Source organism: Muntiacus reevesi, chromosome 19 (genome assembly GCF_963930625.1).
Source record: "Muntiacus reevesi chromosome 19, mMunRee1.1, whole genome shotgun sequence".
Taxonomy (NCBI): domain Eukaryota; kingdom Metazoa; phylum Chordata; class Mammalia; order Artiodactyla; family Cervidae; genus Muntiacus; species Muntiacus reevesi.
The window spans coordinates 41,199,405-41,221,525 of NC_089267.1; the positions used below are offsets into that span (position 1 = coordinate 41,199,405).

The 22,121-nt window shown below is 40.0% G+C and overlaps 1 protein-coding gene across 4 annotated transcripts in view; it reads left to right on the plus strand.

Moving 5' to 3' along the window:
- Positions 1–4,266: 4,266 nt before the first annotated feature.
- ATG5 (autophagy related 5) overlaps positions 4,267–22,121 on the plus strand; it is a 120,683-nt gene continuing 102,828 nt past the window's right edge. Inside the window, exons 1-2 of one of the 4 annotated variants that reach the window (XM_065911558.1) lie at positions 4,267–4,495; positions 10,606–10,769. In XM_065911558.1, the coding sequence (XP_065767630.1) occupies positions 10,662–10,769 (108 nt within the window). In that variant the 5' untranslated portion in view covers positions 4,267–4,495; positions 10,606–10,661. Of the gene's footprint in view, positions 4,496–10,605; positions 10,770–13,664; positions 14,371–22,121 lie in introns of those variants that run through there. The other 3 variants (XM_065911559.1, XM_065911557.1, XM_065911556.1) reach the window with 3 other exon arrangements.

Sequence of the window (22,121 nt, forward strand, 5' to 3'; positions counted from 1 at the left end):
CAGAAGAAGCAACAGCGCCTTCTGCACGCAGACTACACAACTGGCAACGAGACAGGAGAAGCAGTGACGGAGACCCTGACTCACAGGCCACTGTGGGACTCCCACTCCACTAACAACAGAGTATCTCAATCACTTTCAGCTTTCCTTGTTGGTCATTTGGAAATTGACGAAGTAATAAAGGAAATCACTTTCTACCTAAACTCTAGGCTATGAGAAAGAATTTAATTCCTAAGGGGAAAGTGATGGGAATCACAGAAGAAAGCTCATGTTCAGCTTATTTTATTTCCACATTTACTGAATGCCAGGCATTGTGCTGACATTAGGGATTAAAAAAAAATGATTGAGGAAATGTTGAAGCACACCTAACCTAGACTGAATGGATCAAAGAAAACTTTCTATCATCTGAACTGTCTTGGGCAATGAGTGGTATATTTGAAGTGGGGAAAAGGGATACAACAATGGGTCTGGTGGGGATAGCACTTTAGGCAGTAGGCACAGTGGGAACACAAACATGTTACCCTGAGTGCAAAGAGCTGCAAGACTTTGATACCATTGTAATTTAAAGTGCTTGGCAGGGAACATTAGGAAATAAGGCTAGAAAAAAGGGAAAGCTAGGCATAGAGGGCCTTGTTGGTCATGCTGAGAAACCAGAAATCTGTTCAGAAGGAATGACTGAGGCATCTGAGTTACATGGTAAGAATTCATTTCAGAGAATCCACTCTGGTTGAATTCTAAATCAATAATAGTTGGCTCCTGGGGCAAACGGAGCAAGACTGGCAGCATGGAGACCAGTTAGCAGGCTAGCCCAATAGTGTAGGTAAGAAGTGATGATGGTTGAAGGAAGGATTTCAGTAGGATGGGAGAATGGTTGAAGCATATTTATAGGCAGAAGGAAGAAATCAGTAGTGAGGGAAATTGGAAGACAGGTTAATTGGTCGGCATGCAATCAGAGGCATTAGAACTGTAGTAGAAGAATCACATTTGGGTTAACTAACTCGACAGAGGATGAGATGGTTAGATGTCATCATCAACTCAATGCACATAAGTTTGAGCTAACTCTGGGAGATAGTGAAGGACCGGGAAGCCTGGTGTGTGGCAGTCCCTGGGGTCACAAAGAGCTGGACACGATTTAGTGACTGCACAACAACCACTTATAAAACTAGTAGGCTGGAGAGGAAAGAGGGTCTTGAGGTCAGGATGTAATGGCATGTTAGAGTTCATGGGGTTAGTAGAGACACCTTAGAATTCAGGAAGGCAGATGTAAGTAAATTTAGAGCAAAGAAAGTTGTGATCCCACAACTTCGAGTCCTACAAGTTGTAATGCATGCAAAAATAAAAGATTTTACAACTGAAAACTATTATAGTGAGAAGAAAATAAATCATATTGTTGACAGACTTTTGTGAGTCTCTTCTTTGAACCCAGAATTTTAGAGGACTTGTGTATTCCCCTTTGGTGAATGGAGGTTGATAAGTAAATTCACACGTTTGCCTGAGAGTCACTCAGAATGCACTGAAGCTTGTAGTAAGGCCAACTACAAAGAGCTCCTTAAAAGTCATGTTCATTGAAAAAAAAATTAAAAAGACACAGGGCCACTGACCAAGAGGGAAGACATAATGTTAACAAATGGAAATGACAAAGAACAAATATAGAATTCTTCTTACATCCAAAGTTTTGCTCAAGGAGCATAATCATGAGATGGGAAAGAGTCCAACAACTGGAGCCATCTAGAAGGGAGATATGTCATGTGAAGAGCAGCTGAAAGAACTGACAGTGTTTATACTGAGTGGGTTATGAGGTGTGAGAGCTACCTCTACATAACTGAAATGCTGTCAGGACAAAGATTAGCTATGTATGCCGTAGGCTGTAAGTGGAGTAGAGGAGGCGCAAGGAGAGGGAGGAAGTAAACAGGGTCAATTCTTAAATGTACAAGAAGCTGGATTTTAGTTCAATAGTAACTCTCCACCTATTAGGGTTCGCCAAACACAGTTTCTCCCCTCCCCCTCAACATTTTACCAGGAAAAATTTCAAGTATAACAGCGAAGTTGAAAGGATTTTACAGTGAACACCCAAATACTAGATTCTACCATTCTACTACATAGATTCTACCATTAACATTTTACTATACCTGCGTTATCAAATTTTTATCCATCTATCCATCCCTCTATCCATTCACTAATTCACCTAATTTTTTGGATACAATTCAGAGTAAATTCCATTTAGTTTTGGCTACCATTGGAAAGGAAGGGCAACTTTATCCCAAGAACTCTTTTATAGAGGCTAATGGTTGTCTGTTGAGGATGCATAGAGAGGATTTCTGCATTGATTATGTGGAGTGGACTGGACTGTGACTTTCAAATTTTTTTGACTGCTGCCCATATCAAGAAATGTATTTCATATTCCTATCCAGTGTATACCACATACATATTACAATAAAAGTTTCAGGAAACAATATTTACCTTAACATGTGTTGTTGTTTAGTCGATGTTGTGTCTGACTCTGCGACTCCATGAACTGCAGCCTTCCAGGCTCCCCTGTCCTTCCCCATCTCCCTGAGTTTGCTCAAATTCATGAGTCCACCAAATGGACTCATATCCATTGAATTGATGATACTATCTAACCATCTCATCCTCTGCCATCCCCTTCTCCTTTTGCCTTCAGTCTTTCCCAGCATCAGGGTCTTTTGCAGTGAGTTGGTTCTTCACTTCAGGTGGCCACAGCATTGGAGCTTCAGCATCAGTCCTTCCAATGAATATTCAGGGTTGATTTCCTTTAGGATTGACTGGTTTGATCTCCTTGATGTCCAAGGGACTCTCAAGAGTCTTCTTCAGCACCACAATTTGAAAGCATCTATTCTTTGGTGCTCAACCTTCTTTATGGTCCAAGTCTCACATCCGTACATGACTACTGAAAAAAACCATAGCTTTGACTATGTGGACCTCTGTTGGCAAAGTGATGTCTCAGCTTTTAAATATGCTCTCTAGGTTTGTCAGTTTTCCTTCCAAGGAGCAAGAGTCTTTTAATTTCATGGTTGCAATCACCATTTGCAGTGATTTGGGAGCCCAAGAAAACAAAATCTGTCACTGCTGCCACTTTTCCCCCTTCTATTTGCCATAAAGTGATTGAACCAGATGCCATGATCTTAGTTTTTTGAATGTTGAGTTTTAAGCCAGCTTTTCCACTCTCCTTTTCCACCTTCATCAAGAGGCCCTTTAGTTCCTCTTCACTTTCTGCTATTAGAGAGGCATCATCTGCATATTTGAAGTTGTTGATATTTCTCCAGGCAAACTTGATTCCAGTTAGTGATTCATCCAGCCCAGCACTTCTCGTGATGTACTCTGCATAGAAGTTTAATAAGCTGGGTGACAATATATAGGCTTGTCACACTCCTTTCCCAATTTTGAACCAGTCAGTTGTCCCATATCTAGTTCTAACTGTCGCTTCTTGACCTGCATACCTGTGTGAACCCTACCAATATTTTCTATTTTTTTTTTCCACTTAAAAAATGCTAGTCAGGACCCACAAAGTTGATCTGATGACCCACCAATAAGGTGTGATTCACCACTAATAAATCATTAGACTAGACAACAACCCCTAAGAAGATTCTTCTTTTTAGAAGTATCCTGTGGCTAATACTAGGCTTTTCCTAATCTTCCCAATTATCAGGAACGATAAAGTAGTATTTGCTCGGTATGCATAGTATAATATTTTGATGAAATGTGTAATTAAAAGACTAACCTTAAATGTCTGATAAGGCTTCTAGATAGACCCAATGCCAACAGCTTTTAAAAGTGAATTTACTAATTGCTTGTTATTTTAACCAACAGGAAGACAAAGGTATATACAATTGGATGGATGGGAGGGCTTCAGTATTCAGGTATTTTATTGTTAAATGCCTGTTAATTCATGCTGTGGCTCTGACAAAGTGAAGATGAGAAAATAGATATGAAAACACTTTGAAGACCAACGTTTTATTAATTTTTCTGTGGGAAGCCAGGAGAGAGACGCCGCGAGCAAGCTCCAGTGAGGTAGTATCTCCGTATTTGTAAAAGTCTCTGCTCTCACAGAACTGGTATAACCTCCTTAAATACCAATGACTGCCAAAAACACAGACAAGAGGGCAGAGCATCTGTGAACTTGCCAGAGGTTTGACCGCTCGGTCCGCGCATGCTCAAGCCTGACTCCAGCCTCCGTGCGGGGTTGGGCCGAACTCGGAGGGCGGAGTGCGGGCCACGTGGGGTCTCATGACGTCATCTCCGGGCGCCGAGGGTGACTGGACTTGCGGTGGGCTTCCAGGGCTCCGCGGCGCTGCGGGCCGTCTTTGCTGGATACCGGAGGGCGGAAGTGCAGCTGGGCTCGACTCCGACCTCCGGGCAGGTGCCTTCTGCGGCTGCGCGAGCCATCGGGACTCCGGGCTGGTGCATCTCGGCGGAATAGTGTGTTGGGCACTCTCCACCTGTGCAGGAAGCCGGAGGAGAAGCCGGCGCTTCTTGTAGGGTACGTGTGTGTCTGTCACCCCAGTGTGAGGAAATGCCCGCAGGAAGAGGGTTGGGGAAGTGCCAGGTAGGTGTGGTGAAAAGGAGGGGCGTGTGCGGCGAGAGGAGCGCTCCCCCGGGCGGTGGTGGCGGGTGAAGGTGGTTCCTCCGAGGAAGGTGGCGTTGCCCAGGCGCCGCCCCCGGCGCTCTAGCGCCGGCTGGAGGGTGTAGCCTGTGTGATCTCTGGAGGGAATACGTCCTTTCCTTTCTAAGGTAGGAAGCCTGGGTCTCATTGCAGGCTCTAGAGTTTAGTTCAGGACCTGCATTTTTCGTGGAGTAGTTATTTAGATCACAGTTATTTCATAGGCAGTTCGATTCTATCCGAAATCTGTGGAGTTTTCCCCAGTTTATCTTCTCAAAGCATTCATTAAGTCTCATTTTAATAATATTTAGTGCCAAAAAATCCATTTCCCGTTGGCAAAGCACTTTCCTATACTTTATTTATACTTTGGATTATTTTCAAGTCACATCTGAAGTTGAGGAGCTTAGGGAAACTGGATTGGTTCTAGATTTTTCTGAAGGGTGTGGAGGCACAACATGTTTTTAGCAAGAATCAGAACCCAGAGGCTGTCAAACGGCACTGAACTTTTAAAGCCTTTTAGAATTTACTTGATAAATTTCGGAATTTTGGGGACTGTGTGTACTTGGGTCTGAACCGAATTATTTTGTGATTTCCATAAAGGGAGTTGACTGAATTTTGAATTTGAAAGTAAAATTCAAATTTTTACTGGGCTGAGGGTAGCAGTTGAGGGAAATTTTAGAATTTTATATTGGATTTGAGCATGTTCTTTGATCCACCATGGTATGCTGATTAAAATTGGGGAAAAACAAACAAAATGATACTATATGGATAAGAGAGTCTAGAATAATATACAAGCTTCATGTGTAGGTTCACTTTATTAATTTAACAGATACCAAGTGCCAGCTATGTGCCAGGCACTGAACAAAAAATAAACGAAACAGTAAGCAGTGAAGAAGACAATAAAAATTGCTGCCATCATGAAGTTCACTTTGAGGTTTGGGGTGGGGAGACATTAATTTAAAAATTAATTAAAGTATATGTGAAGTGCTGTGGAGGAAAAATAATGAAGGGGAATAGGACATGCTGGTGTCATGGAAGTTATAGTGATGGCCTAAGAGAACATGACATTTGAGCAGAATCCTAGTAATGATAAGGAAAGGTGCCATGTGGATGTCGTGGAAAAGGCCATGAGAACGGCCAGAGTCCTTGAGGCAGCAGCATCTCAGCTAGTTTGGCTGAACCGGGGGAGCGAGTTGGAGAGAGAAGTAGATAAGCAGGTCAGAGTAGGTGGTTAATGTTAGTTGCTCAGTCTTGTGTCCGATTCTTTGCGACCCCATGAACTATAGCCCACCAGGCTCCTTTTTCTCCAGGCAAGAATACTGGAGTGGTTGCCATTCCCTTCTCCAGGGCATCTTCCTGATCCAGAAATCGAACCCAGGTCTCCTGAACTCTAGGCAGATTCTTTACCTTCTGAGCTACCAGGGAAGCCCCAGGTCATATAAGGGCCTGGTAAGACATTTTTTTTTAAAAAACACTTTTAGTTTTTACTTTGAATGAGATGGTCTGGTTTTGAGTGGCTTTCCAGGTGACTCAGTGGTAAAAAATCCACCTGCAGTGCGGATCTCTGGGTCAGGAAGATCCCCTGGACAAGGGAATGTCTACCCACTCCGGTATTGTTGCCTGAAGAATTCCAAGGACAGAGGAACCTGGAGGGCTACAGTCCACGGGGTTGCGAAAGAGTCAGATATGACTAAGGGACTAAACAACAAGAGTTTTGAATAAAGGAGTGAAATCATCTGACTTGTGTTTAAAAACTTTTTTTTCCTGATTACGTTGTTATCTCTCTGCAGCAAGTTGCGGAAATGTTGAGACCTCTGTTGGTAGACTATGGCATTTATCTGAGTTAAAGGTCACAGTGACTTGGATCAGTGTAGTAATAGTGGAGGTGGTGAGAAATAGCCAGGTTCTAGACTGGTGTCTAAACTAGAGCTGGTCAGCTGTGAAGAGGGGTCATGGTTGACTCCCAAATTTAATGCCTGAGCAACTAAAGAATGGAGTTACCACTTAGTGGTTTGGGGAAAAGGAGAGAGGGAGATCTGAAATCATTTTCAGTTTTGCACTTGCTAAATTTCCAAATGAAATGTCAGTATACAGTAGTATATGTGGAACTAGAGTTCAGAAAAGTCTCGGTTGAAGATATGAATGTGGGAATTGTTACTGTGTGAATGATATTTAAAACCCTAAGAGATTTCCAAAGGTCGGGTTCAGGGACCGCAGGACATTTCAGCATTTGGAGGTTGGGGCAAGTTACAGACTACCCCCAGGATGGGGGTGCGCCTGTTCCTTAAAACCCCTGTTCAAAACGGGTGATCCTTAGTAACCAGATAGAAGGAAATAGTTAAAAAGCCAAGTCATTAGCTGAGAGAGAGTAAGGAAGGAGATGTGAAAATCTGAGAAGAGAGAGTTGATCTAGGACAGTGGAAGAATAAATGGACTAGGGAAATATGAGAACACTGGGCAGTACTCAGAGCCCACTTTTGAGTTTAAAGGGAGACCAGCCAGCATATTTTTAGATGTTTACAAATTTACTAGTAGTAGGTATTTGATATTTTAAGTAATTTCTGGATAGTTGGGGATTTGTCAGCAAACAAACAGCCTCAGGTAGTAGGTTAGCTGTTCTTGGTTTGTAGCGTAAAGGACTGTTAATTGTGCATTACATTCTTATCCTCACTATACTGTTTGCTAAGTGTTCTTGGTTGGACACACCTGCCGTTTTTCCAGGCTGTGAATTAGATGTAGAAAATACAGTAGTCAGGTAGTAGTCATTACCCTAAAGAAGCTCATTTCTATTTGAGATGTCTGTTCTTTTGAAATGTCCCCTTCAAGTTGGATGCATGGTTTGAGATCATTGTGTATGTATGAGAGGGAAAAATACTTTTATAAAATAATAAAATTCACTGGATTTAAAATGTGATTGTACCAATTTAGGAAAGAGTTTAGGTGGAGAAGTTTCTTAAGTAGCTGGTGTAAATTTGGGGTTTATGTATTTTATTTATTTATATATTTTCCAGTGTTTAACAAAAATTCCAGAACCTACTATGTGCTAATTGTGCTACCCTCCCAGATACAAAGGTATATATGACTCAATTTCTGCTGTCAAGGAACTCACAGGTCAGTTTTGGGAGAGGCAAGAGTAAGATAAGATAAACATGACTGCAGTGCATTGTTAAACCGTATGACGGTAAAGATAAATAATAAGTAATTAGATTGTATTTGCTTAGTGGAAGGCTTCCCAAGAAACTGATGTTAGGTTCACTCTTAAAAGAAGATTAAGCATTGGCCAAGAGAAGGGGCAAAGGGTATGCAAGCAGAGGGGCCATGGAATTAAATACATATTCCATTTTTCCAGTTGTTGGTTACTAGGTGCTAAACACAGAGCAACCTGTGACATTAGAATTATCTTCAGTTTACAGATACGAGGTTTGGAGATGTCAGGTTTGTTGTCCAAGGACTCACAGCTTATATGAGGAAGTCAGCATTGAAACCCATGTCAGTCCAGTTTCGAAACCTCTTCACTGCCTTACTCTATTGCCTGCTGTAAGCATTAAATCTTTTCAGTCCTTGTCTTTATCCCTCAGCCAATCTTTCTACCAACTTCTATTCTTCATTGGAAAAGCCTCCTACCTGTCTGTTTCCAATCCACTGCTAGCAGTCTAGGTCAGGCACTCATTATTTTATGCCTTAGTTGCTGACATTGCTTCCTGGCTATCCTTTCTCTGACTCAGATCTCCTTTTGTGCCCTGCCACCATATTTGTTGTTGTTGTTCATTTGCTAAGTCATGTCCTACTCTTTGCAAGCCCATGAACTGCAGCATGCCAGGCTTCCCTGTCTTTCACTATTTCCCTGAGTTTGTTCAAACTCACATCCGTTGAGTCAGTGATGTCATCCAACCATCTCGTCCTCTGTCGCTTCCTTCTCCTCTCGACCTCCATCTTTCCCAGCATCAGGGTCTTTTCTTTCCATCAGGTGGTCAAAGTATTGGAGCTTCAGCTTCAGCATCAGTTTTTCCAATGAATACTCAGGATTGATTTCCTTTAGGATTGACTGGTTTGCTCTGCTTGTAGTCCAGGGGACTCTCATGAGTCTTTTCTAGCACCGCAGTTCGAAAGCATCAGTTCTTCAGCTCTCAACCTTTTTTATGGTCCAACTGTCACATCCTTACATGACTACTGGAAAAGCCATAGTTCTGACTATACCAGATAATTGTTTTTATTTCACCATTATAGAACCTCACAGCTTGTTGGATAAAATTGAAAACCTACAGTTATCTATTTGGTATACTTCATGATCTAGTTACATTATATATTTACAAATTTGACATTAAAGGAATAATAATTGCTTTTATGTCTCAGCACTTACTGCGTCCAGTACCATGTCGCATACTTTATAAGATTTTTTTTTCTACAACAACCCTGGTAACTTTTACAGTTAAGGAAATTTGAGACTTAGTGAAGTAAAGTGACTTGCTTAAAATCATGTGTGGTAGTAGAATATGTCACGGTGTCAGCTCTTTCGTTGTCTACTACTGTTCCCAATATGTTTCCTAAAAAGTTGGCTCATGTATTGCTCCTGCCACTTCCTGTCTTTGCTGATGCTGTATTGCCCTGCTTGGGTTATATGTCTTTTCTTCTGTCCATATTTTACCTATTCTTCAAGTTCAGTATCTTTTAAAATTCTTCCCTGAACACTGTCAGTTCTGTTAATATTTAAATTCTTCCCCTCCTCCCTTATGAAACCACTCACAAAGTAACATTTAATTACAACCATGGACATTTTGGAGTTGAAAGGAATGTTTGGCAATTAATATGGTATGGTGGAAAGAATATGAGATTGAAAATCCTGCTGCAGTAGAGGAAAAGTAAAGGTGCAGTGAGGTTCTGCCTGGTTCATGCATGGAAGAAAGGCTGTTTTGAGCAGGATCCTGAAGGCTGTTCAAGGTGGAAGACAAGGTGGGGAAGGCTGCTTTAGGTGAGGAACCACCAGCCTGCACAGCTATGGAGAGGACATAGAAGTGCATGGTGTGTTAGCAGATTTGTAATCAGTACCTTCTGGGCAGTGCCTGTAGGGGCTTCCCTGGTGCTCAGACAGTAATCTGCCTGCAATGCAGGAGACTCGGGTCCACTCCCTGGGTCTGGAAGATCCTTTGGAGGAGGGAATGGCCCCCCAATCCAGTGTTCTTGCCTGGAGAATCCCCATGGACAGAGGAGCCTGGCAGGCTACCATCCATTGGGTTGCAGAGTCAGATATGCCTGAGGTTTTTAAAAAATGATCACCACCATCGTCATTGTCATTGTCATCGTGAAGCCCTCAGCATCTGCCACAGAGCTGGGCATATCAAATGATCAAATTGTGACTCTATAGTGAGTGTTACTAGCAATGCTCAGTGCATAATTTTTGGTTATATTTTCCTTTACTCTTATAATTCCAGTTTACACTAGATAATACCTTTGATTATTCTAAGTTCTTAAAGTTTTTGACTTTTAAACATTTTTTTGAGACACTCTTGTTGGTTCTGTAAATTATGATGACAGATGCATCTTATAGTACTAGTACTGTGTTACAGGCATTATTGTAAGTATTCTACATGTATGAATTTAATTTTCGTATCTCTCTTACATGGTCAGTGCTGTTAGTCCCATTTTACAGATGAGAAAACTGAGACAGAAGTTAGAGGTGAAGAGTTCACTTTAGATAAGCAGTATACTTTTTTGGGGCTTGAGTGGATGTTGCAAGTATAGTTTCACTTTGGCTGTGGTTTGTTAGTTGTATATGTAATTTTGAAATGGTTACTTCCGTGATCTCTTTAAATAAATAATAGCTTTACATTTGGAATTTGTTGTACTGATTTTTGCATTCATTCCAAAGAATGCCCCATGTAGTTTTTTGAAGTAAATCTTTATGGCATTCTTGATTTCCCATAATCTTTGTTTTGGGGCAGGTTCATTTATTCTTACAAGGATCAGACTAATATTCTTCATTTTATTTTCAGTTTGACTTTGGCTGAAAATAATTTAGCCTATATGTACTGCTTTCACCACTGGAAGAATGACAGATGACAAAGATGTGCTTCGAGATGTGTGGTTTGGACGAATTCCAACTTGCTTCACCCTATATCAGGATGAGATAACTGAACGTGAGGCAGAACCATATTATGTAAGTATGCTGGTGGTGGCAAATGGGATGTCAGAACTTTGTCCATTTCTGTAAAGAAAGCTGTTAAGAACCAGGCGGCTGGTTTTCAACACATTGTACACAATTAATATGTGCTTATTATGGGAAAAAAATTAGGAGACACAGATCTGTGAAAAGAAGGAAGTAAGAATCGCCTCTAATCCTACTGCTCAGAGGATAAAAGCACTGCTGACATGTTGATACGGGACCTTCTTGACTTTTTTTTCTTACACATCTATAGTATATGATACTGAATCATAAGTTATGTGCGGTTTTTTAACAGGAAGCTATTTTGAAAATGATAGGTTCAGATTTGATTCTTTTGTATTCAAAGCAACTATTTAAATTCTTTTTGATAGCTGAGTGAACATATGAACGCGAGTGTGTATTCATACGTTCATGAGTTAATACAGAGAATATGAAATACACTGTTTAATAACATAAATTGTCGCATGTAGGCTTGTGGGTTTGAGTTAGTGTATTATCTGTTCTAAAAAGAGAATATCAGTTATCTTCTGATTTTAGTCGTCTTTTTCTTTTTCCTTTTCTAACTGCTGATATGATCCAAACTTAAGCATCTGTCAGTCAGAGATAATAGTATCTTGCTTTTTCACTAAATAGTCCCCAGTAGGCAAAGACATTCTCATTTACTGTCATTTTAGCTTTTCCTTTGTGTCTCAGGTACAGTCTTCCCAGGTGGCGCTAGTGGTAAAGAACCTGCCTGCCAGTGCAGGAGACATGAGACATGGGTTTGCCTCCTGGGTCGGCAAGCTCCCCTGGAGAAGGACATGGCCACCCACTCCAGTATTCTTGCCTGGAGAACCCCATGGACAGAGGATCCTGATGGGCTGCAGTCCGTGGGGTTGCACAGAGTCAGATACAGCTGAAACGACAGTATGCACGCACATACAGTATTATTTACTCAGGAAGATCTGGAGAAGTGGAAGTACATCTGTGGTGCGGGGCTGTCTCTTGTTTCACTCTAGTAGAGCTTGCCCTTGGCTCTCTCCCCTGTGTGCTGGCAAGGCAGCACTCGTCCCCTACCTGCCCCGCTGGGGATAGTCAGATGGCTAGAGGAAGCGCCTTTAGGGACCCGTCCTCTAACTTGTTGGGTATAGGAACTGTTTCGTTTTTCTCTGTGCGTCCTTGAATCTGGAATATGTCACACAAATGGTAGATACTCAGTGCATGAAAGTCTCTCCACCCCCATGTTGCGGGTTTGTTTAAATTTTCTGGGTTTTCTAACTGAATGATAATTTCAGAGAAATTGGGTAGTCTTTTGTACTTTTTCAGATAATCATAACTGATTATATAAATTTGAATCATTTTTACTTTGGAAACACAACAATTTTCCACCTTTAGAAAAACTTCCATGGTTAAAAATGAAGAGTGATCGTAGTTTATTTTTAGACAAATTTCATTTGTTAGATGTATTTTCACTCTTCTCCCTCTGTAGTTTGGGTTAGGATATCATTTAAGTTTGTTTCCAAACTAGCTTTTGCTATTTTAATGAAAACTTTTAACCTTGGGCAGCTTTCTAATAGTACTTACATGAAGGAGTGTATTTGTGTCCAGTTGGTCAAAGTAGTGAAAGCTAAGAGATATATGATTTAAGACTGTTTACTTTTAAATCAGAACATGATGTTTGACACATTTTCTGCACTTAAAAAAAGCAAGTAAAGAATATAATATTTTAGCTTCCTTACATATAAATCTGTTTAAATATGAAAAGACCATTCTGAGAACTAGAGGGTAAGTTATTTTTTTGTTTCTAATCGAATTAAAAATGGTAGAGTAATGGGATTAACTGTTGGAGGAAGAAGATTGTTTTTAATATTAATTGATTTTTTTTTTCTTGAATTCTTCCTAATTCTTCACCCAAAAGAAACTCTCTGTAGTCATTGTGATCATGTTTTTGCAGATTATTGGGTGACAGGTATATAATAAATATTAAACAAAGAATTGAACTTTAAATCCATGCAGCATAATTCAGATTTTGCTCTTTAAATGCATGCATGCTTAAGTGTAGAGAAGGAAATGGCAACTCACTCCAGTGTTCTTACCTGGGAAATCCCATGGGCAGAGGAGCCTGGCAGGCTACAATTCATGGGGTCACAAAGAGTCAGATAAATACTGAAGTGTAAGAAAGAAAAAGTGATGGTGTGAACACTCACCTAGAGCCAGACATACTGGAATGTGAAGTCAAGTGTACCTTAGGAAGCATCACTACGAACAAAGCTAGTGGAGGTGATGGAATTCCAGTTGAACTATTTCAAACCCTAAAAGATGATGCTATGAAAGTGCTGCACTCAATATGCCAGCAAATTTGGAAAACTCAGCAGTGGCCACAGGACTGGAAAAGGTCAGTTTTCATTCCAATCCCTAAGAAAGGCAATGCCAAAGAATGCTCAAACTACGGCACTATTGCACTCATCTCACATTAGTAAAGTAATGCTCAAAATTCTCCAAGCCAGGCTTTAATAATACGTGAACCATGAGTTTCAAGATGTTTTAGTTTTAGAAAAGGCAGAGGAACCAGAGATCAAATTGCCAACATCCACTGGATCATTGAAAAAGCAATGGAGTTCCAGAAAAACATCTATTTCTGCTTTATTGACTATGCAAAAGCCTTTGACTGTGTGGATCACAATACACTGTGGAAAATTCTGAAAGAGATGGGAATACCAGACCACCTGACCTGCCTCTTGAGAAATCTGTATGCAGGTCAGGAAGCAACAGTTAGAACTGGACATGGAACAACAGACTGGTTCCAAATAGGAAAAGGAGTATAATAAGACGGAATAATGTCACCCTGCTTATTTAATTTCTGTTCAGAGTACATCATGAGAAACGCTGGGCTGGATGAAGCATGAGCTGGAATCAAGATTGCTGGGAGAAATATCAATAACCTCAGATGTGCGGATGACACCACCCTTATGGCAGAAAGTGAAGAAGAACTAAAGAGCCTCTTGAAACTGAAAGAGGAGAGTGAAAAAGTTGGCTTAAAGCTCAACATTCAGAAAACAAAGATCATGGTATCAGGTCCCATCACTTCTTGGCAAGTAGATAAAGAAACAGTGGAAACAGTGACTGACTTTATTTTTTTGGCTCCCAAACCACTGCAGATGGTGACTGCAGCCATGAAATCAAAAGACGCTTACTCCTTGGAAGAAGAGTTTTGACCAACCTAAACAGCATATTAAAAAGCAGAGACATTACTTTGCCAACAAAGGTCCATCTAGTCAAGGCTGTGGTTTTTCCAGTAGTCATGTATGGATGTGAGAGTTGGACTATAAAGAAAGCTGACCACCGAAGAATTGATGCTTTTGAACTGTGGTGTTGGAGAAGACTCTCGAGAGTCCCTTGGACTGCAAGGAGATCCAACCAGTCCATCCTAAAGGAAATCAGTCCTGAATGTTCATTGGAAGGACTGATGTTGAAGCTGAAACTCCAGTACTTTGGCCATCTGATGCGAAGAGCTGACTCGTTTGAAAAGACCCTGATGCTGGGAAAGATTGACGGCAAGAGGAGAAGGGGACGACAGAGGATGAGATGGTTGGATGGCATCACTGACTCAATAGACGTGAGTTTGAGTAAACTCTGGGAGTTCATGATGGACAGGGAAGCCTGGTGTGTTGCAGTCCATGGGGTCGCAAAGAGTCAGACGCAACTGAGCCACTGAACTGAACTGAAGAAAGAAAATGCTGTGTACAAAACCACTAGTGGTGGTTACTATTAGAATTATTATCAGTAAACATTTTAGTGCCAGTATGATTTTAGTTCATATGTCTCTTTGTTATAAATTAAGCTTGAAAGTATTTTTAATTGCTTTGAGTTATAATAATGATACTGTTTTAAAGAGCTAGATGAAATGAGATGAAAATTTGGCCTGAGAGCTAGTAGACCTCTTTCCCAGACATTCTTAGAGTTCAGGTGAGGTGATATAACAGGGTTGTCATTATGGCCTGAAGCGTCCATTCGTGTTCAGGTAGAGGTGCAGGAAGGATAGGTGAATGGAAATGTAGTTTCCTTTTATTAATGTTTATAGCTTCTTTCTTAGAAACTAGATTTTAACATATCCACTCTGTACCAAATTTGTAAATTAAATAATTTTTATTCAAAGAGTCTTCCGAGATTTTCTGTTTCAGTTGGAAAAGCTTATTAATGTTAAGATATATTTCTGTTTATTTCTGCGTTTTGATTTGTTGGCTCTATATAAATCTTTTAGCCAATTCTATATGTCATATATCATTGAGAATTATATCATATATTACAGGGAGTATCAAGAAAGAACTTTCCTAGAAACAAAGCAACTTTTCAGTTTTTGTTGTTTCTGTTATATTCATTTGAACTGTTAACTTTTCCTTTAGATTATCCAATATAAAACATACACGCTAAATTGCATTCATATTTTGTGACTTGTTACCAGAGATAATCACACAGATGTGTGGTAATTGATCTGAGTAGACCCTAAACTTTTCCCAGCAGTCCGTTTATGTTCCCATAATCAACTGTGTCTGTCCTCTGCTAGGAATCCTTCTCTGAGCCCTCACCTCTCTTCCTACTTCACAAAGAAAATAGAAACCACGTGACAGGACCTTCCTTAACTTTCTGCCACCAACTCTGTAAAGCGTATCTGCACAGATAATATTCACTTCTTCTTTCCTGTTTTAATGGAAGAGGTGCCCTTTCTTTTCGGGCAAGGTTCAACCTTCCATCTGTGTTCTGGATCCCATCTTCTGCCTTCTCTATTTATTTTACTTTCAACTTTTCCTGTCTCTTGACAACTTCTTTGCAGCATTTATATGGTCTCAGATCCTTCCTATACTGTAACAGACCTCTTTGACCCCGTCTTTCTTTCAGCCTCTTGCTTTTCCTTCACAGCCAGACTTAGCAGAAGGATTGTCTATACTCATTGTCTCCTTCCTACCTCCCACCACTTCCTTCACTGTAATCATATTCTCACACTGCTCCAAAAGAACTGTTCTAGTTGAAGTCTTTAATGACATCTCTTTAAAAATTTTTATTTTTTTATTTTTTAACCAGACCTTGAGTTTGCTTTTGAACTTTGATTTGCTTGATCTCTCAGCCCTATTTGATGTTGTTGGCTGTTTCCTCGGTTTTATTACACTGTCCTCTCGCTCTGTAGTGCCTCATCCCTGGTTTTACTCCTGTGGTCCCCTTTGCTTTGCTTTTTTTTTTTGGTCCATGTCTCTAGTTTTTTGGGGGGTGAGGGGGAGCTTCCCTGATAGCTCAGTTGGTAAAGAATTCACCTGCAGTGCAGGAGACCCCGGTTCAATTCCTGGTTCTGGAAGAATTGCTAGAGAGGGGATAGGCTACCCACTCCAGCATTCTTGGATTCCTCTTGTGGCTCAGCTGATAAAGAATCTGCCTGGAATGCGGGAGACCTGGGTTCAATCCCTGGGTTGGGAGGATCCCCTGGAGAAAGGAAAGGCTACCCACTCCAGTATTCTGGCCTAGAGAATTACATGGATTGTATAGTCCATGGGGTTGCAAAGAGTCGAACATGAGTGAGTGACTTTCACTTTCTCTATTTTTTCCCCCACTAGAGCTCTCACTCCATTTTTATGTCTTTGTTGAGCATTTTTATCTTAACAGCTCCCCAGGATTTTTCTCCTGAGCTACAGACCTGTATGTCTTTCTGCTGATAACGTCACTTAGACATCTCGAAGGAACCCAAACTGAATGTGTTTGAAGCTGGACTCATCATCTTTACTCCAGAAAACCTGGTCGTCTGCCATCTTCTATTCTTGTTTTATCATCCAGCTAGTTAATTACTCTTGCAGCAATTAACATGGGACTCATCCTTTGATACTGCCTTATCCTATATCCATGACATTCAGCCATAATTGAAACTGATTTTACATCTCAGATATTTCGCACTTTTCTTATACCTTTCATATGCCGTGATACAGCCTAGTTCAGACCACCATTTAAAAACTAAGGGATTTTATAATATTAACTGATTTCCCTGGTTTCAGTTTTGCCCTCTTTCCATTTTCCAGTTTGCACAGTTAGAGTAATTTTTTAAAAACATATATCTAATCTTTTCACCTGCCAGCTTAAAACCTTTAGTGGCTTTTCATTGCCTTTAGGATCCTTAATGTAGTTTACAAGGTTCTTCATGATCTGGTCCTTTGCTTCTTCAGTACTATTCTGTCCTAAACCTCTACAGTCCTGTCATATTCAAATTCTTATAATTCCTCATGTGCCAGTCTTTGTCTTTCTGTATTCACACCATGCCTTTGCAGTTCCCTCTGCTAGAATGAACAGAAGTATCTCCCACCCCTACTCACACCCAGACATCCAAATCCACCGATGTTTGGTTCATTCTGTTTCCCTTTTGACTCTTGCCTTAAAATTGACTTCCTGTAAAGGCCTTCCTTGAGCTTTCCTGTAAATTTCTTTGCTGTCTGCTCCTATAACATCCTTTACTTCTTTACATTCGTCATATTTCTAGTTTTGTTTTTACTGTCTTCCTCTTAAGCCTGTAAGCTTCATGAGAAGAAGAACTCTTTCTGTCTCATTCACTGCTCTGTCCTCATCACCTAGTGTGATACCTCACACATTGAAATGGAACAATTCTAGTGTATTTTTTAATTTATTCATTTTAATTGGAGGCTAATCACTTTATTGTAGTGGTTTTTGCCATACATTGACATGAATCAGCCATGAGTGTACGTGTGTCCCCCATCCTGAGCCCTCCTCCCACCTCCCTCACCATCCCATCCCTCAGGGTTGTCCCAGGGCTCCGGCGTTGAGTGCCCTGTTCATGCATTGAGCTTGGACTGGGTATCTGTTCCACATATGGTAATATACATGTTTTAATGCTGTTCTCTTAAATCATGCCACCTTTGCCTTCTCCTGCAGAGTCCAAAAGTTTGTTCTTTATATCTGTGTCTCTTTTGCTGTCTTGCCTATAGGGTCATCGTTACCATCTTTCTAAATTCCATATATATATGTCAATATACTGTATTGGTGTTTTTCTTTCTGAGTTACTTCACTCTGTATAATAGGCTCCAGCTTCATCCACGTCATCAGAACTGATTCAAATGCATTCTTTTTAACAGTTCAGTACTATTCCATTGTGTACATGTACCACAGCTTTCTTTTTTTTTTTAATTTTTTTTAATTTTTCAGTGGGTTTTGTCATACATTGATATGAATCAGCCATAGAGTTACACGTATTCCCCATCCCGGTCCCCCATCCCACCTCCCTCTCCACCCGATTCCTCTGGGTCCTCCCAGCCCACCAGGCCTGAGCACTTGACTCATGCCTCCCACATGGGCTGGTGGTCTGTTTCACCACAGATAATATACATGCTGTTCTTTCGAAACATCCCACCCTCACCTTCTCCCACAGAGTTCAAAAGTCTGTTCTGTACTTCTGCGTCTCTTCTTCTGCCCTGCATATAGGGCCATCGTTACCATCTTTCTAAATTCCGTATATGTGTGTTAGTATACTGTAATGTTCTTTATCTTTCTGGCTTACTTCACTCTGTATAATGGGCTCCAGTTTCATCCATCTCATTAGAACTGATTCAAATGAATTCTTTTTAACGGCTGAGTAATATTCCATGGTGTATATGTACCACAGCTTCCTTATCCGTTCGTCTGCTGATGGGCATTTAGGCTGCTTCCATGTCCTGGCTATTATAAACAGTGCTGTGATGAACACTGGGGTGCACGTGTCTCTTTCAGATCTGGATTCCTCAGTGTGTATGCCCAGGAGTGAGATTGCTGGGTCATATGGCAGTTCTATTTCCAGTTTTTTAAGAAATCTCCACACTGTTTTCCATAGTGGCTGTACTAGTTTGCATTCCCACCAACAGTGTAAGAGGGTTCCCTTTTCTCCACACCCTCTCCAGCATTTATTGCTTGTAGACTTTTGGATAGCAGCCATCCTGACTGGCGTGTAATGTGTACCACAGCTTTCTTATCCGTTCATCTTCCGAGGGACATCTAGGTTGCTTCCGTGTCCTAGCTATTGTAAACAGTGCTACAGTGAACACTGGGGTACCTGTGTCTCTTTCAGTTCTGGTTTCCTCAGTGTGTATGCCCCGCAGTGGGATTGCTGGGTAGTACGACAGTTCTATTTCCAGTTTTTTAAGGAATCTCCACACTGTTCTCCATAGTGGCTGTACTAGTTTGCATTCCCACCAACAGTGGGATTTATTCCTAAAGAAAGAGGGTTCCCTTTTCTCCACACCCTCTTCAGCATTTATTATTTGTAGGCTTTTTGATATCAGCCATTCTGATGAGCATGAGATGGTAGGTAGCTCATTGTGGTTTTGATTTGCATTTCTCTGATAATGAGTGATGTTGAGCATCTTTTCATGTGTGTGTTAGCCATCTGTATGTCTTCTTGGGAGAAATGTCTGTTTAGTTCTTTGACCCATTTTTTGGATTTGGTCATTTATTTTTCTGGTATTAAGCTGCATGAGCCGCTTGTATATTTTTGTGATTAATTCTTTGTCAGTTGCTTCATTTGCTATTATTTTCTCTCATTCTGAAGGCTGTCTTTTCACCTTGCTTATAGTTTCCTTCGTTGTGCAAAAGCTTTTAAGTTTCATTAGGTCCCATTTGTTTATTTTTGCTTTTATTTCCAATATTCTGGGAGGTGTGTCATAGAGGATACTGCTGTGATTTATGACAGAATGTTTTACCTATGTTTTCCTCTAGGAGTTTTATAGTTTCTGGTCTTACATTTAGATCTTTAATCCATTTTGAGTTTATTTTTGTTTGTGGTGTTAGAAAAAGTTCTAGTTTCATTCTCTTACAGGTGGTTTACCAGTTTTCCCAGCACTGCTTGTTAAGGAGATTGTCTTTTCTCCATTGTTTATTCTTGCCTCCTTTGTCAAAGATAAGGTATCCATAGGTGTGTGGATTTATCTCTGGGCTTTCTATTCTGTTCCATTGATCTATATTTCTGTCTTTGTGCCAGTACTATGCTGTCTTGATGATTGTAGCTTTGTAGTATAGTCTGAAGTCAGGCAGGTTGATTCCTCCGGTTCCATTCTTCTTTCTCAAGCTTGCTTTGGCTATTTGAGGTTTTTTTGTATTTCCATAGAAATTTTGAAATTATTTGTTCTGATTCTGTGAAAAATACCATTGGTAGCTTGATGGGGGATTGCATTGAATCTATAGATTGCTTTGGGTTGTATACTCATTTTCACTTTATTGATTCTTTCCATCCATGAACATGGTATATTTCTCCATCTATTTGTATCATCTTTGATTTCTTTCATGAGTGTTTTATAGTTTTCTGTATATAGGTCTTTTGTTTCTTAGGTAGATTTATTCCTAAGTATTTTATTCTTTTCATCACAATGGTGAATGAAATTCTTTCCTTAATTTCTCTTTCTGTATTCTCATTGTTAGTATATAGGAATGCAAGGAAGTTCTGTGTATTAATTTTATATCCTGCAGCTTTACTATATTCATTGATTAGCTCTAGTAATTCTGTGGTTGTGTCTTTACGGGTTTCTATGTAGAGGATCATGTCATCTGCAAACAGTTTTACGTCTTCTTTTCCAATCTGGATTCCTTTTATTTCTTTTTCTTCTCTAACTGCTGTGGCTAAAACTTCCAAAACTATGTTGAATAGTAGTGGTGAGAGTGGGCACCTTTGTCTTGTTCCTGACTTTAGGGGAAATGCTTTCAGTTTTTCAAAATTGATAATAATGTTTGCTGTGGGTTTATCATATATGCCTTTTATTATGCTGAGGTAAGATCCTTCTAAGCCTGCTTTCTGGAAGGTTTTTATCCTAAATGGATGTTGAATTTTGTCAAAGGCATCTATTGAGATAAACATATGGTTTTTATATTTCAATTTGTTAATGTGGTGTATCACATTGATTGTTGTGCGAATACTGAAGAATCCTTGCAGTCCCTGGGATAAACCCCATTTGGTCATGATGTATGATCTTTTTAATATGTTGTTGGATTCTGTTTACTAGAGGATTCTAGTGTATTTTAATTCTATGTTTATTAAATGAATCTCTAATTTTATAACTGAAAATTCTTGGACAAAATAGGATTTGGTGTAAACAAATAATATTACAGGCACTTACTGAAACATAAGTAATCTGTTGTTTTTGTTTAGTTGCTAAGTTATGTCGAACTCTTGTGACCCGGTGGCCTGTAGCCCACTGGGCTCCTCTGTCCATGGGACTTCCCAGGCAAGAATACTGGAGTAGATTGCCATTCCCTTCTCCAGGGGATCTTCCCGACACAGAGATCAAGCCAGCATCTCCTGCGTTGCAGGTGGATTCTTTATTGCTAAGCCACCTCAGAAGCCAAGTTAACAACTATGTGAAACATGTATTCCTTATTGGCTATACAGAGAAAAAAAAATGTATCACATGTGTCATACTGAGTGCTGAATGAGAAATAAGAGAATAAGAGTCCGTATAGTGGAGTGTATCCCTGGAGGGGTTAATCCTTTTTGTATTAAAAGAACTTGAACCTTGAAAACATTAATTGAAGTGAAATAAGCCAGACACAAAAGGACAAATATTTTATGATTCCATTTAGATGTAACTAGAAGAGAATGAGGGAATTATTGTTTAATAGGTACAGAATTTGATGGAAAGTTCTGGAGATGGATAGTCATGGGTGTCACACGGGTGCCACAGCAGTGTCAATGTATTTAATGCCACTGAACTGTTTACTTAAAATGGTTAACATGGTAAACTTTATGCTAGGTATATTTTAACATAGTTTTACAAAATGAGCTTGAAGTAAACCAGTGAGATATACCAAGGAAAATTCTTGTGTGATACAATCCTAATGTAGAAGGCAGGGCGATGCTTTTGTTGTTACTCTCTTTCCATTTTACCTATTTAAATATTTACTGGATAAACTATCTGTACCTATTCTAGTTTTTTCTTAGTGCTACTATATTTATGTTAGTTACAGATTACTCCCACAGACCAATAGAGAACAGAAGATTCCAGCTACATTTTAGTGTCAGTATGTAGTCTGTCTTATGAATGAGCATTCTTTTATTTTATTTATTTATTTATTTATTTTTTTATATTCATTTGAATCAGTTCTAATGAGATGGATGAAACTGGAGCCCATTATACAGAGTGAAGTAAGCCAGAAAGATAAAGAACATTACAGTATACTAACACATATATATGGAATTTAGATAGATGGTAGCGATAACCCTATATGCAAAACAGAAAAAGAGACACAGAAGTACAGAACAGACTTTTGAACTCTGTGGGAGAACGTGAGGGTGGGATGTTTTGAAAGAACAGCATGTATATTATCTATGGTGAAACAGACCACCAGCCCAGGTGGGAT